Below are 14,873 nucleotides of genomic sequence, written 5' to 3'. Positions count from 1 at the left end.
AGGAGTCCCACAGCCAAATCCAGAAATAAGAATAATCAGTGATTCATCCCGTAGGATGATTTCAGAGATTAAACTGAAAAGAACAGATACTACACTTGATCTAAGCCAAAAGGCAAAGCTGCAGAACTGTTAGCGAAAACCAAACAAGCAGAGGTTTCGGTACGTACAGAGCTAAAGAAAAGAAAAAAGGGAAAGAAGCCGGAGCTTCAGGGTCGAGGGGGAGCGAGGATTATATAGAATTCTCGCAGACCGCCTCAGGAGAAGATTTCACTGCGAAAAAGGATGATTGGGCCAGCCTCTGGGTGAAAAGCATTCACGCTGGGGCTGCAGAGTTTTCTGCCGGTACTCTGAAGGGGAGTGAAGGATCAGTAGAGCCAATAGATGCAGGAGGACCAAGCGGTGGCGGATGCCAGGAGTTAATTCGGTGATCAAGGCAGCAGAGAGACGAGTGAAGGAGCAAGTGAGAAGAAAGTGAGTGGGCAGCTGGAGGACGGGACCCTGGTTTGTGCTCCATTGTCCAGCCAAATTTTCAAGGCGTTCTGCAAATTAGACTCCGCAACTGACGCCTAACAGCATTTCATGAGTCAAGGGGGCCACAAGATTGCATGTACGGGGAAAGGAGTACTGTATGGAATACGTATACGAGACACATAAACAGCCTACAGGCAGCACATGAAAGGCGAAGCTTTGGAGACACAGGCTTTCAAATGAACAGAAAGCCAGCAGGCAACAGAGGAACAGAACGGCCAGAGTAACTTTCATCCCCGAGCAACAGAACTCTCTCCAACTGATTAGTCTTTAACTTGGAGCGCAGTACGAGGACTTTTGTACGAGTCCTCAGGAGGCTTCAGCCTTGTGGCAGGAATGTCAGCCTCGTGGCCCAGGGCCTGCCTCACCAGTTCTCCATGTTGTGGCTGGCTGCGGTCAGTAGGCTTCTAGGTAGTCCCCTGAGATGGAGGACACCTTCTTCAACGGCATACAGCATCGAATTATCTCATTAGCCCATCCACAAAGCTGAGCCTACTAACAATTGATAAGGTGAGGTTCAAACTACATACTGTGCAACGGAAAAACGTCTGGCCGATTGACCCTTTGCGGCATTTTCATTCAGTGATAACATTCAAGCTACGGGAATACCATAATTAAGGTAGTAGCAAAGTGTCTGGACTCATCTACGTGGAAAAGGCCAGAGTCCATCGGACGAAGCTCTGTTTCAGTACTCCCCCCCTAACCAAGACTCGCTCTGTGCACAGAGATCTCTGGGTCAGGAATTGACCGGAGTTGATTTTCTGCTTCCCGTGGGGCGAGTAAGGCTCTCACCATCGGAGTATCCAGCGGGCAGTCTTCGATGGCTCTTGAGTAGGTGCACGGACGATGCAGCAAAAGGCAGCGTTCGCAGGAGTCTCGCTGGTTTGGATCGTTGAATTGCTTGATCACACATACAGTAGTGATGTTGTCGGGATAGCGGTCGATGGCATTCTGATGTCCCGTTAGTAGAGTTCCAGATACCAAGAAGTAAAGGTACTTACTCCAGTTGTTGGGTCGATTTCTCGGCTTGACAGGGTTGCGAGGTAGCAGGAGTCACAAGCTCTGGGAGGTTGGCGTATTCGGCCAGACTCGCGGTCACTCTGGCCTGGAGTACCGAACGCATTGATTCCCAATTGCGCATACTCATTCTGCATCTGGATCATGGTCTTCAAAGGCGATGCTGCGTCAGTGCGTGCAGGTGATGGGACATCTGTGACGGTAATCGTCTGCGTGAGCCATTCAAGCTTTTGCTCCTTGACTCTTGCAACTCCGTAGTCGTACATCCATTGTGCCCGATGTTCTGGGTTCAGCTGGATCCGGGTCAGGTAGCGTTCCATTGCTATGCCCCGTGCATACGTATCAAAGGCTCCTGGTGAGGACGAAGATGCCAGTCGTGGTTGGAAGTCTTCTGTTGAGACAAGACCTAAACTCTGCCATTGGTCGTTGAGCTGGAACTCGATCCGTAAGGCCCAGGATCGCGCACGATCCCAGTCGTGCCATGGTCCCAGTCCTGGCAGCCTTGCCCAAGCATTAGGATGTGGCGTACCGTCCATCATCATCTCCACCACCGGCCACACTCGAGTTCCCAAAGGCAAGTTGACATGGCCTGGAATGCCAGGTTCGAACGACACACGAGTTGGAAGAGTTCCAGCAGCAGGGAATCCCACAACAATAGTGATCCTCTTGTCGTCATCGGTGCTTCCTTGGATCTGCACAGGCATTCGCTGATAAACGACCAAGTTCTTGTCTGGGAATTGTAGCTTTGTCCAAACGAGTTCTGAACCCTCGGCCCCCTCTGTCAATAGACTGTTCCCAATTGGCGGCGGATGGCTAGAGACTGAGGGAGATGAAGTGTCAATTTTGACATCGCCATACTTGCGCGTCGTTCCGATTTTCAGAAAACCTGCGGGGACCCAACCTTTTCGTTGAGGGACAGCGTATGGCATGGTGACATGAACCCAACCACCTGGGGCTTTTTGTGTGATTTTACCCTTTGTATCCTTGGGAAGATCGACCCCTCTATCAGTAAAGGCCTCCATTGCGACGTACGGATAGCCAACAGGCCAATTTGGGTCATTTGCCGACATGATGGAGGTGCTGTCTGGCAGCAGACTTGTTCAGCGTCCTAGTATGATCGTTCAAGAAACGGACAGGGACAGAAAGGAAAGCAGCAAAACCTAGATATCCAGGAAGGAAAAAATAGAGAGGGCAAGAGGCACTTGGTTCTCACTGCTCGGCGGCGTCACGGTTCGAAACGTGGTTAATATCAGTGAATTGAGTGATTGAGCAGCAAATTGTTGCATGAAGCCTCGAAGAAATTTTCAGATCTTGAACCGGCTCACCCACTGAAGCATTCAATGCTCATGAACAATCACAAGACGCCTATGAAACGTTTAGCTGATGACGGAGATCGCGTTGAGACGTTCCTCTTCTGTCGTCCGCTCGAAAACAGAAAAGCTCGAACTGAGCGCCCGAGTCGTACCCGAAGAAGCATGCTCATCTTCTGGTTGCGGCCGAGACTGACGCCTCTCTAGATCCGAGGTGTTGCTCGTGATTTAGACGTTCCTTTGTGACACAGCCATGATGGCAAGGCAGACGGTCGACGATGTCTTGAGCTCGTATCCACTATCCTCTACAAGATCCTGATGAATGCTGTTGATACCAAGGGGCTTATACACGGAATTGCTGCTGGCAATGCAGTCCCAGCAGGTTGACAAGACTTGGTAGCCACGGCCTTCATTTGAATTCAAATCGAAGCACATCTAGGTCTTACCTTGTAATTCCGAAGAGATCTAGTTTGCAAGTTCGTGACGGTGGCCTCGATTGAAAGCGACAGCTCGAGACCATAGCGATGCGAAGCATTCCCCTGCGATCCTGTAGAAGTGCTGACCTATTCTCGCGCATTTCTGAATCCAGGCAATATAGTGTCGTCGCCCGGCAAGAGCCCTGGGACACAGGCGTCGTTGTAACAATCGATACCTAAGACAAGCTGTTATGCAACGCTCAGTTCTAGGCGATGTCTGGGGGCTAAATGGGATGTATTGACGAGTCTGACCTCCAGGACTAGGAGGTCGCTGTTCTATCTATTTATATGTTAAAGGAGTGAAAGTTCTCTCTTCTTGGTGGAGAGATTTTTCTCCCGGGCATCGGCGGCGACCGGTGAGGTCCTCGTCGGGGGCCGGCGTCCTTGTGTCGGGGAGGTCCTGTTCCTCCATCCTGAGAACTATGATATAGCGAAAATGTGACTAAAGTGAGTGAATTCATGGTGTTGCAAGGTTTGCAAAAGGAGCGTTCTAGGCGGCGAAGTCCCGCGGAGGCGTTCGGCGCAAGTATGGAGGTTGTAATGACCCCGTCACAACTCAGCCTTGTTCAACACAAGCTGTATCTGCGCAATTGACGAAGCGGAAAAATTATTCGCCTTACCAACGCATCAATACGGTGGTTGCCGGAAAATCATATACCCGTCTTCCGAAATCGAACACTGTGTACGGAGTACAAAGGTTAACGCAGACAAGTTACCTCGAAGCCAGACAAAAGACAATGTGCGACCCTTATTCAAGAGCCCAATGGAGTCGGACTCAACATGAAACAGCTATCTGAAGGATTCAACGCGATGGTGACCCGACCAAGTCACACCTTCTAGAGGTCTCAGGCGATGAGTCAATGAACGGCAGTCCAGAAGTGTCCATTATTCACGAATCAAGTCATTCATGTGCTTGCCATCGTCCCTACGAGTATTGAATGCAGCAGACGGTAACCCCTGATGAACCGAAGCCGTGTACCCTGCAGCATTCAATACCTCAATTCAATGAGGTCGACTGTAGCGACTCCGATTGGCGGCACCTCAGACATTGATGCAGAACAGTGTGAACGTATTGTTCGCCGTTCATTTGCATCTGAATCATGACACGCAAGACGCTCCTGTTCCGACCTACTTATACCTGCCTTACTCCCCGACCTTCTGGCCCTTTGTCCTCGCCTCATACTCGTGGCATCTGATTGCCTAAACCGACAACTTTCAAGTATGTCAGACCAAGACTATATATATATGTCTTCTGTTTGGCAGCGAATCTAGCTTCGTGGTGGTGGGAGATCTGATGGAGAGAGTTCTACTGGGAAATCACTCAGGCGAGTCCTACGTTCGCTCCAGAATTTCCCAGAACACTGACCTTTCTCCAGCATGGCGATACATCGCTGGACTGGGATAGTACTCATCCCCGGGCACTACGAATCGTATCCGGCGTCGATGAGGTCGTCTTAATTCCAGACCTAGAACTTTCTAGGCTTGGAATTATACTTGGATACGCAGATGGGCCTGAGACTCTCTCGCTCCTGCCGCCCAAGATGGACGACGGGAGGCCCGAAGAGCCACCACCGACGTGCAGCCCTCGCCGACGAGCGCCTGTTTTTCGAGGCCCCAGGGCCAACGGTATTGCTCGTGCATTGTCAAGGGTGTCCTTCCTATGCTATACTAATCAGTGCGTTCAGATGTTGTTGTTTCGTCTCCTGTTGTGATTTTCGAGGACCCTGGCACCAGTGAGGTCAAACACGGTATACCATTTAACTAGGGTGCATTTCTATGTCGATACTGATCAAGCATGCAGTTGAAGAAGTGGTGTCCGATGTCCCTCCCGCGCCTGCTCCTGCTCCTGCTCCTGCTGATGCTGATGCTGTTGCTGCTGCTGCTGCTGCCGCCGCCGCCACTACTCCTCGTCCTCCGCCACCACCACCACCAAAAGCTCCGAAGAAGGAGCCAAATGCAGTCAAGACGGCCGCCAGAACACCACTGCCACCAAAACGGAATGTGCAGGTGGGAGCTCCGGCTCCAAAGAAGAGGAAGATGGAAGTCAAGGAGACAAAGGTAGAGGAGCCGCCCTCTTTAAAAACCGCACCAGGTGACAATGTATTGTCGTCGGAGGGACGCTCCTGGAAGGAGTATAGGGAGGCCATGAAAGCAAAATACCCTATACACAAGAAATGTTAGGCAATAATGACATACATTGGAGCTCCCATCACAATTGCGATAGTGTGCTGTACGTGGTTCAATGACCTTCTCCCTCCCAAAGTTGAGACGCATGCCGATCTTCCTGACGGTCACTCTGAAGCTATCAACCACCTGTGTAAAGAGGAGGTCGACCTCAGAATCGTGACGCGCGACACCACACCGGACAAGAGAGATGTCATTGCCAGAGACTACCCGAACATTCAAAGTCTTTGGTAACGACGAGATGACCTGGTTTCAAGCGGCGCCCCTGGATGAATCCGCCATACAAAAGACGCATGTGGCGGCCCAATTTCCCAAATTCATCGTCCGATTTGGTAGGCCCCATTAGCATGGGTGCACCGCGCCATGCACCCGGCTGACCCAGGACGAAGGGAATATCTATGCAGTGGTTCGCCTGCAGGCCATTCCCCTCCGGGTACCATTTGAACTGGTAGCTTGTTGCGCTGCCACCGGCATCCTCTTCGACCTGTTTCCGAAACGCGTCCGACGGCCAAGCAAAGAAGCTCCTGGTCACCCACCATGTCCCGAGTGACTCCAGGAAGCGACCGACAACAGGCAAATTGTACAAGGATCTGAACGGGCCCATCCAGCGCGCAAACGGTCGCCCGTCGTGTTCAGTCCATCCAATCATGATCGGCACGTTCTTGAGCCGGCCGATGAGCCGAGAATGCAGTTCTGATTCCCCTGGCAACGGGTGGTGGCCGAGTGCAGGCCCAAAAGGCATGATTTGGGGCCTGACGGGGTTCATGAGGATTGCCCTTTGCAGATCCAAGAGCTCGCTCGTGGACATCTCACGTGGATCAGCGGTCAACAGGCCGGCTGCCTGGTGCGCGAGCAAGTCAATGGTCGGAATCCGATCGCGGATCTCCTTCAGCGGAGGACTCATCAGGATGGCTTGATGGATGAGTCCTTCAGTGTCGTCCGAGGCGAGCAAGCATACGATAGAGTCCGCCCCGGCAGATTGCCCCACGGCAGTGACCCTGCCTGGATCTCCGCCGAAGCTCGCGATGTTGGCTTGGATCCATTGCAAGGCCGCTCGCTGATCGAGGAGGCCCAGGTTGGCTGGTGCGATGCCTGGGATCATGAGGTACCCGAATACACCGAGGCGGTAGGATACATTGACACAGACAATCCCGTGGTCCCGGGCGAGGTCGACGGGCGCGTAACAGTCGAGATCCCCGCTGCCACTGATAAAAGCGCCTCCGTGCAGCCAGACCATCACGGGAGCATGACCGGCATTTGCCGGAGCGACAACGCTGAGGTTCAGGCAATCTTCGCCTATGCGCCTGTTCGCAGAGATTGGTCCTAGAACGGACTCGAGACGCGACGGGAGCTGAGGGCTTGTCGTCGCAGGTTCTCTGCAGTCCCTCGGCTCTGTCCAGGCCGGCAACGGCGTGGCCTGCTGAAAGCGAGATGCTTGTGCATATGGAATCCCGCGAGCAAGGATAATGTTGTCGTCCTTCAAGACAACACATGGCCCAGAGGGAGTTTTGATGGTTGTTGTATCTGACAAAACCATGCTGGACCTAATTTTGTCTTGACGAGCAGCACTCACAACTGCGGAATCCAGTGACTGATATTACGATCAGGAAGCTAGTGGGTATTTGAAGATCCTGCGGAATGGCTACAGTCTTAGAATGGAATCATGGAGTCGGCGTTTTGGCGGCCACAAATTTCCATGAAGCATACCTTATCGCTTTACGTTGCCTGGTATCGCTCTTCGACATCCGAGGTTGCGCGGGACGCGGTTCTGTGTTACTGTATTGGAGGGAAGATACAAACAAACTACTTTTGCGGGTTGTTTATGGCCCAGGTGTTTAATTATGCTACAATCTCCGCCGGCATAGGCAGCGGATCTGGACTTAGATCAAATGCCGCTCTCTCTTCCTTGACTCTAGCATTGAATCCCGAGACTTGGAAAACCTGGCTGTCATCTCGCAGATTTTCGAGATCGTGGCACTCCAGACAAGCATATCTACTCAAGAGCACGGCCTCGTGTGTGCGCTCAACGACTTCAGCCTGGGAATCTTGAAGAGCTTCAAGACGAGACTTCACTCCCCTCCGCCACTGATTGAGCTGGTGCACCAGGGCCGCGGCGTCATACATCCCATGGTTGGCCGCTTCCCCACGATCTGCGCAACATATGTCAGTGGGTTGTCTCGAGCAACACAACAGTCGAGAACGAAAGAGACTCACACATGGTCATGGTATGCGCAGCATCTCCGAGAAGGGTTACTCTGCCATCGTATAATGGCCATTCTTGTGTGGGCCAGTCTTCTAGCGCGATCTCGAGAGCATGTGTGTCGTCTGGAATCTCGAGGATGGCCTGCCTGAGTGGCGGGAACATGCCACTGGCTGCACAAGCAGCCTCCTTTGCCTTGGCTAATTGTTCTGCTGGTGTTTTTGGTGTAGGTCCATGCTTGCTAGTCAGCCAACTCATGTTGAACTGGCCTTCGTAGTATGGATGCTCGGTGGCGGCGCTGCCGTTGCTCTCTGGCGTCGAGAGCATGGAGAAGAAGACGAAATACCCCGAGCGGGGATGGCAACCCTGCCATAACACTGGATGAATATCCCTAAAGGGCTGCATCTTGGTGGGGGAGAATCGCAAAGTGAAGCCCATGAACGCAACAGGTAGCGGGTTCAGTCGTGATTCCTCCTCTCCCAGGAGCAGACGCTTTATCCTGCTGTTCTTGCCGTCAACACCTAGCAACATGGAGCCTTCGACACGAGTGCCGTCGTTGAAGTGGACCACTACTCCATCCTCCTCAAGCTCGAGAGACTTGAACGTTTTGCCCCAATGCACTGGGATATCCGTGCACAACAGCTGCCGCAACTTCTGGCGGTTGAGGCGATAGTGATGACCCGAGGGCATAGCATATTTATCTTTGCCAGTCTCGAGATCAAGAAACCGGTAGCGGTCATGTGCTGGGTTGGTCCATGGTCAGGTCACCCTTTCCACCGAGAGAAGGAGAGTCGACTCACCTCGCTCCCCTGCAGCAGGATCGACCTGGATAGAAGGGATTCTGTCGTACAGCTCCCGAGGCAGACATGCCTGCAACGACGGCAAGCTCCAATGAACTGTTATCCCCCACCCAGCTGGTCTCGCATCGAGTGATGTGTCTCTGTCGTATATCTCGAATGGAAAACCGGCCTTCTTCAGCCCCTGTGCGAGAGTGAGTCCGACGAGACCCGCGCCAATCACAATAATGGGTTTGGAGGAGGTGGTAGCCATCGTGTCAACTGATAAGCGGACAGCCTAAGGTCGCAGTGGAAAGGAAAGAGCGACTTACATGTGTTCGTAAGTATTTATCGGCTTGCTTACTGGGGGGTTTAGTATCCAAGCAATGGAGGGTTTCGACTCGGTCGAGCTGGCGAGCCTGTGGAGATGGATGGGTTCGTGTAGTAATCCAAGTCGGCGACTTGGGAGCGAAGCGCTTCACGTTAAGTAGCCGACTGACTGAACAGGCTACGCCCCACTCCATATCAACGCTTGTGCGCTTCCGCCGCACCAGTCGCCGGTCCGACACAGAACTTGTGCGAAGGCAACTCGATTGACGGATAAGTACACATGGTCGAACCGATGTCAGGGAGCGGCATTGATGATAAGTATGCAGGTACGGCGAACCTCCCCATCAATATTTTAACCTTATCAGCACCAGCAAGTTAAAAAACAATGTATACCAAAACCATCAACAATGTCGAGATAGCCTACGATGAGTCCGGGTACGCCGCCGGGCCACCCATCGTCCTCCTCACAGGATGGGCTCACGACATGGGACTCTACGACGAGATGCTGCCGCTACTCGTTCCCCAACACCGCGTGATTCGAATGTGCTGGCGAGGGCACGGGCCAAACCGCATGGGCATTCCAGACTTTGGCGTCGAGGAACAAGTCCTGGACGTGATTGGACTCCTCTCCGCCTTGGACGTTGACCAGTTCTACTTGGTCTCTCACTCTCACGGGGGCTGGCCGGCTCTCGAGCTCGCCGACAGACTGGGCAAATCCAAAGTCTTGTGCCTCGTTATGATCGACCAAATCATGACACCACCTCCGCCGGCATTTGCACAAGGTCTTCAGGCTATGCAGAGCAAAGCCACCTGGCTCAGAGCTCGGCAAGAACTCTTCGACCACTGGCTTGCCGGCAGCAGCAACAAAGCCGTGCACGACCACTTCTACTACAACATGGGCAGGTTCGGGTATCAGATGTGGTCGCTATCGTGTCGAGTCATCGCCGAGGCGTACAAGACGCACGGGAGCCCGCTGGACAGGATGAGCAGGATCACCGACTCGCCACCGATCCGTCATGTCTTCTCCCATCCACGCCAGAGTCCCGAGTACCGGAAACTACATGAGGACTTTGCATCAGAACATGCCTTCTTCTCGTATGCCGATCTGGAGGGCGAGACACACTTTCCTGACCTAGAGATTCCACAGAAGGTTGTTGATCAGATTGAGGACTTGATTCGGAGCACGAGCGACCGTGCGATCCAATGACCAAGTGGCGAGGTGAATGGTGCTAGTTACCTGGTAGTTAGTTGAGCGAAGGTCATCTCGAATTAGCACACTTCTTTCTCAAAATATACCAGTGTGTTTGCGAGGCATTACGGAAGATTCATCGATAAACGTCTCTCGTCCAATGTGTCATACACATATGTATCGATCAGGCTCAATTGCTGATCGCGGTGATGAGATACTGTCCCTTTGTGATTTGACTCCCAAGTGCCATTTCTCTGCTCGTTTTCTTAGATCATCGCCTACGTGCATACCCAGAATGGTCGTTTCCAACGTGCTGCTATAATTATGCCAGTGGTATAGAATGTGCCGATCGCTCGCCATCCCAACAAGAAAACCCTCGAGGCAACCGCCAGTTCGAAGTCCAGGACCTTTCCCTCCGAGCACGGCGGCGGCAACAGCACTTACTGACTGACATACTGACTCGGCCCGTGTCGCCTTTGTCGTTGTCGTCACCATCATCGTTGTCAACGTCACTTCCATTGCTGGCCCTTCAGGTCTCAAAGCTTGATTGATCATCTCAGCTAACCTTACCGTAGGAGCGGATAAAGCACCTTATCTACCGTGGCCCTTGGATACTTGGTCCCGTACCTGGACTCCAGGACTCCCGGTAGCATCAAGACCCCGGCATTTCCAGAGTCGGCGTACGATACAATAGGGATAGGGGGTGAAACCCAGTTTTAAATCCCCCCAGGTCTCCACATCAGCCTTATCGACAAAAGGCAGCGGGTTCCAAAACCCCAAACACCTACTCCCCGTATCCGTGACAATCTTGTATGATCTAGACACGCCGCGCTCCGGACGGATAAGAGTATGAGCCTGGCTTTGGTCACCAAGATAATGATCATCCCCCGACGGGCCACGTCTCCTCTGACCTGCCTCACACTTTGCTTGGAATCAGGGAGGGAGCATCTAGTTGGAAAGCCAAGGAAGTGTTGTTATCAACTTATCAGTAGAATTAAGCTTTCGACCGTGCTCTTTGGCTTTTCGTAACTTGGCTCACGCGGCCTAGATTTTGCGAGTTAATGGCAAAGCCGAAACCTCTCAAGTCGCCGATATGCTGTGGCTGAGAGGTCTCTTCCCTCGACACCTACCAACTTGTACACTCTTCCTTCGATCTGGATATATAACATCCATACCCTTCGCCCCACATGGTGGTGTGGTGTGGTGTGGTGTACACAGCGTAGCTGAATACGGTACAACGCCTGTTTTGCCCGTTGGAAACACGAGACACACCCTTGGGAGTTGACGGATGCCGTTGGAGTATTTGATCACGAGCACAAACATGTCCACTCCACTTGAAACTGCGACAACCATCGCCGAGACCGATCCACGAAAGATGGCCAGCTACGACGTTGAATCCACCACAGCACAAGAGTCCAAGCTCGAGCTGGAGGGACAACAAGGACGTGCAAGCCTCGAGATTCCAGAACAAGGTACCATCATCGAGAACTATGTCGCTCCTCAGTCGTTGAAGAGCATCCTCAAGAGGCTGGCCACGGCCGGAGTTGAGCTGCGTGGGCTCGAGCCAGTCCCGCTCCAGGAAAGGACGCACACAAAGTACTACAACGTCTTTACGCTGTTTGGTGGTAGTTTCATCTCGCTGCTGCCGTAAGTCATGAAAACACTCACCATGTATAACTCGCCGAACGCTGACCCTCCGTGTGTCGCACAGGATTTCCATTGGCTCTACGCCGACATTGGTCTTCGGCCTGTCGTTCAGTCATGCTGCGGCCATGATTGTGACGATGCAATTTGTTTTCATCCTCCCGACGCTGTATATCCTGACTCTCGGCCCGCTACTCGGCATGAGGCAGTCGGTCCAGTTTCGATATGTCTTTGGGTTCGTTTGATCTCGATCGTCTAATCGTGGATCCACAATACACTAACAAGAAGACCAGGAAATATCCAAACATGCTGTTCTGTGTAATTGTGGTTGTCGAGATCGGTATCTTCGGTATCCTAGCTGCGGTCGGGGGCGCCGAATGCTTGTCCGCAATCAGACAGGGCACTCTTCCGATCGAAGGGTCCATCAGCATCATAATGGTTACCGCAATCCTGATCAGCTTCTTTGGATACAGATGCCTTCACTTAGTCTGTCAATACATCTGGATCCCAAACACCATTTGTATCTTGGCCTTGGTTGGTTGCGCTGCGAAAGGCCTGCAAAATCAGGCCGTTTCGGTATCAAACGGTATCGCAGGGCCATACTTGTCAACCCTGGCACTCTGTGCAGGCAATATGGCCACTTGGGGTACGATCGTCGGCGACTACTCATGCTATATGCCTCCCACGGCTCCGAGGGTGCGACTGGCTCTGTACTGTTTTCTAGGTCTTTACGTACCATTCACCCTGATGATGCTGTTAGGCGCTGCCATTGGTGGTGCCATACCTGCGAACGAGACATGGCTTGCGGCATATGGAACGGGCAGTTTCGGCGGTGTTTGTGGCGAAATCCTAATCTCGCGAGTTGGAAATTTTGGCCGCTTCCTCCTGGTCCTTCTGGGTTTCTCCATCGTCACCACTTCGGCACGAGACATGTACAGCATTTCGATCTTCGTGGTTGGGATCGTTCCTTGGTTGCACAGAGTTCCACGTATTTTTCTACTGTTCCTGGTCGCTGGAGCGATGATCGGGATCGGAATTGCAGCTTCTCGCTCCTTCCTGCCCAGTCTCAGCGCTTTGGTCAGCATTGCAGGCTACATCACCGGTCCAACAATCAGTATATTTTTGGTCGAGTGGTTCGTGTTTCGCAAAGGCAATCCCGCGACCATGGACCCTGCAATCTGGAACAACCGCAAAGCACTACCGTGGGGATATTCGGCACTGGTTGCGTGTACCGTGCCATGGGTGCTCATCGTTCTCTCCATGTCAACGACATGGTATGTGGGACCCATAGCCAAGAACTCTGGAGATCTGGCATATGAACTCGGCGCGGCGTCGTCCATTCTTCTGTATCTTCCCTTGCGGGCGGCCGAGGTCAAATACAGAGGCAGGCTGTGATACATAAAGACTATGCAGAGTACTGGGCGACGACCCTCAACTAATATAAGTGTCTCGCGTTCAATTCGTCGAATCATTTCACACAAGCCATTGATCGAACTCTGTAACATCTTCGAGCAAGCTGTTCCAGGGTAGCATAAAAGGAACCGGAGACAACGTCCCGTCCATGCTTGTGTCGAACCTCAGGTGATCGCGTGCGTTGGAATGCGTATCGTGCAAATTTGTCGTTGGGTCTGTGCTCCCAGTAGAGCTGACAATGTGCTGAAGACCAACAGGCAACGAAGCAAACCCTAGCACGTCATCCTCCGTCCCTGAGCGACTGGCAAGCATAGATGGTCGATGGTGCTCGTTATGCGGGCCGTTTTCGGACGACGATAGTGCTGGCGAGTCGGTGTTCTTCAGAAGGACATCTAGCAGATAGCGTGTCCACACAACGAAGGGCCACCTGTCCTGGAGCTGATCTAAAACGAGCATTGCCAGTCGTGCTCGACTTTCTGCTACCAGACGAATACTGCCTGACTGCTTTCGTAGATAGATGATGTGGACGAGTATTGAACAGAAGATGGCCGGAAAAGCAACATATGGCAATCGAACCACCAAGGCCGAAGAACTTGACAACAGGTCCTCCAACAGCCGGCAGATGGAACCTGCAGACTTGAAGTATGATTGCATTGCGGTAGAAGATGGCGCATTTATGTCCGGCAACAGCATCCGTTCGACCACGATTGAGTAGTCGAGATGAATTAGGCTAAGCACGGCAGGATAGAACCCTCTACTTGTCGTAAGGGAGCCATCCGCATCAGTGTTGTTGCTGGAAAGTGTGGCAGAAAAGCCCTTCAGCGCGTGCAGTGCTTCACTTTTCATCTCCGAGCTTGCAGCTGCAGAGTACTTTCCGATTAGGCATTTGTCGACGAGAATTGCAAGCCGGCAGTAATTGACCAGGAAGAGATTTGATTGTCCAGCATCTGGGTGCGTGGACTCCGAAGCTGGCATGTCACTTGACTCAAGAGCCTGAACATCGGTGTACTGTGAATGGATATGTGGCGGGCGACCAAAGACAGCAGCATGGTGAATGTCATTGATAAACAGCGCCCACCAGATTCTTTTCCAGAGCTTCTGTCGACCATCACCAAGGATCTGGTAAGATTTCCTAGCAGATTGCGTAAGTAGGTGCTAGCCCATACGACGAAGAGATACTTACGCTCTGTGCATGCCAAGCGCTTGCGCCAGGTTGGAGCTCACTCCCAACCAGTACCAGGTATCCTTCTGCTCCATTGGGCCTTGCCACCAGTTCATCAACAAGATGCATGCTTGAATGATAGCGATACCATCGGTCTCATAGTTACTGTCATGCAGAGCCTTGGCACGGTGGTAGAAGGTTGAGCAGGCAAGATAGCGACAATCGTATCCCAGGCTTTTGATTAGGTCTTCGGAACAGTGGATAGTGGAGACGCAGAACAAGGCATTCAGGACCAATGGTGAAATGTGATCTCGTTCGTATGCAGATGAAAATTCGGTCTTGTCAAATATTGGAAAGAAGGGATACACATAATCGAAAAAGACATCGATAAGCTCTTGACTTAGCGCGACTTCGGGCCAGTCCAAGGCGCCAATGCGTCGCAGATGCTCTTCATCTGCTGTGCGAAGAGCATCAAGCTTGGATCGAGTTGTCGAAGAGAGGCGATCCACAAGACTCTGCTGTAAATGATCGCCCCATAGTCTGCTACGTCCAAAGTTCTTGAAAGGATCGCCAACTTCATGAATGAGGTATTTCATGTTGCCGGAGTCTCCCATGTAGACAACGCGATCGCCATTTCCAGAACT

At 52.3% G+C, this 14,873-nt stretch overlaps 7 protein-coding genes across 7 annotated transcripts; 3 read left to right on the top strand and 4 right to left on the bottom strand.

Annotated features, from left to right (window-relative positions):
* Positions 1-1,227: 1,227 nt before the first annotated feature.
* Positions 1,228-2,615, bottom strand: PV08_06713 (uncharacterized protein; the record flags this gene model as incomplete). Its single annotated transcript, XM_016381046.1, has 2 exons — positions 1,228-1,479; positions 1,530-2,615. The coding sequence occupies 2 exons, from the start codon at positions 2,613-2,615 to the stop codon at positions 1,228-1,230; spliced, it is 1,338 nt and encodes a 445-aa protein (XP_016234148.1).
* Positions 2,616-4,872: 2,257 nt separating this feature from the next.
* Positions 4,873-5,512, top strand: PV08_06712 (uncharacterized protein; the record flags this gene model as incomplete). Its single annotated transcript, XM_016381045.1, has 3 exons — positions 4,873-4,957; positions 5,017-5,079; positions 5,133-5,512. 3 exons carry the CDS (start codon positions 4,873-4,875, stop codon positions 5,510-5,512), a joined length of 528 nt encoding a protein of 175 aa, XP_016234147.1.
* Positions 5,513-5,708: 196 nt separating this feature from the next.
* PV08_06711 (uncharacterized protein) lies at positions 5,709-7,052 on the bottom strand (the record flags this gene model as incomplete). The annotated part of the gene is made up of 1 exon (XM_016381044.1): positions 5,709-7,052. One exon carries the CDS (start codon positions 7,050-7,052, stop codon positions 5,709-5,711), a length of 1,344 nt encoding a protein of 447 aa, XP_016234146.1.
* Positions 7,053-7,354: 302 nt separating this feature from the next.
* Positions 7,355-8,765, bottom strand: PV08_06710 (uncharacterized protein; the record flags this gene model as incomplete). The annotated part of the gene is made up of 3 exons (XM_016381043.1): positions 7,355-7,665; positions 7,730-8,458; positions 8,516-8,765. The coding sequence occupies 3 exons, from the start codon at positions 8,763-8,765 to the stop codon at positions 7,355-7,357; spliced, it is 1,290 nt and encodes a 429-aa protein (XP_016234145.1).
* Positions 8,766-9,206: 441 nt separating this feature from the next.
* Positions 9,207-10,028, top strand: PV08_06709 (uncharacterized protein; the record flags this gene model as incomplete). The annotated part of the gene is made up of 1 exon (XM_016381042.1): positions 9,207-10,028. One exon carries the CDS (start codon positions 9,207-9,209, stop codon positions 10,026-10,028), a length of 822 nt encoding a protein of 273 aa, XP_016234144.1.
* Positions 10,029-11,331: 1,303 nt separating this feature from the next.
* PV08_06708 (uncharacterized protein) lies at positions 11,332-13,049 on the top strand (the record flags this gene model as incomplete). Its single annotated transcript, XM_016381041.1, has 3 exons — positions 11,332-11,657; positions 11,722-11,889; positions 11,948-13,049. 3 exons carry the CDS (start codon positions 11,332-11,334, stop codon positions 13,047-13,049), a joined length of 1,596 nt encoding a protein of 531 aa, XP_016234143.1.
* A 78-nt stretch (positions 13,050-13,127) lies between these two features.
* PV08_06707 (uncharacterized protein) lies at positions 13,128-14,825 on the bottom strand (the record flags this gene model as incomplete). Its single annotated transcript, XM_016381040.1, has 2 exons — positions 13,128-14,199; positions 14,251-14,825. 2 exons carry the CDS (start codon positions 14,823-14,825, stop codon positions 13,128-13,130), a joined length of 1,647 nt encoding a protein of 548 aa, XP_016234142.1.
* Positions 14,826-14,873: the final 48 nt, after the last annotated feature.

Source organism: Exophiala spinifera, assembly GCF_000836115.1.
Source record: "Exophiala spinifera strain CBS 89968 unplaced genomic scaffold supercont1.5, whole genome shotgun sequence".
NCBI lineage: Eukaryota > Fungi > Ascomycota > Eurotiomycetes > Chaetothyriales > Herpotrichiellaceae > Exophiala > Exophiala spinifera.
The sequence above is the reverse complement of the archived record's forward strand: the minus strand, read 5'-3'. Positions and strand labels throughout refer to the sequence as shown.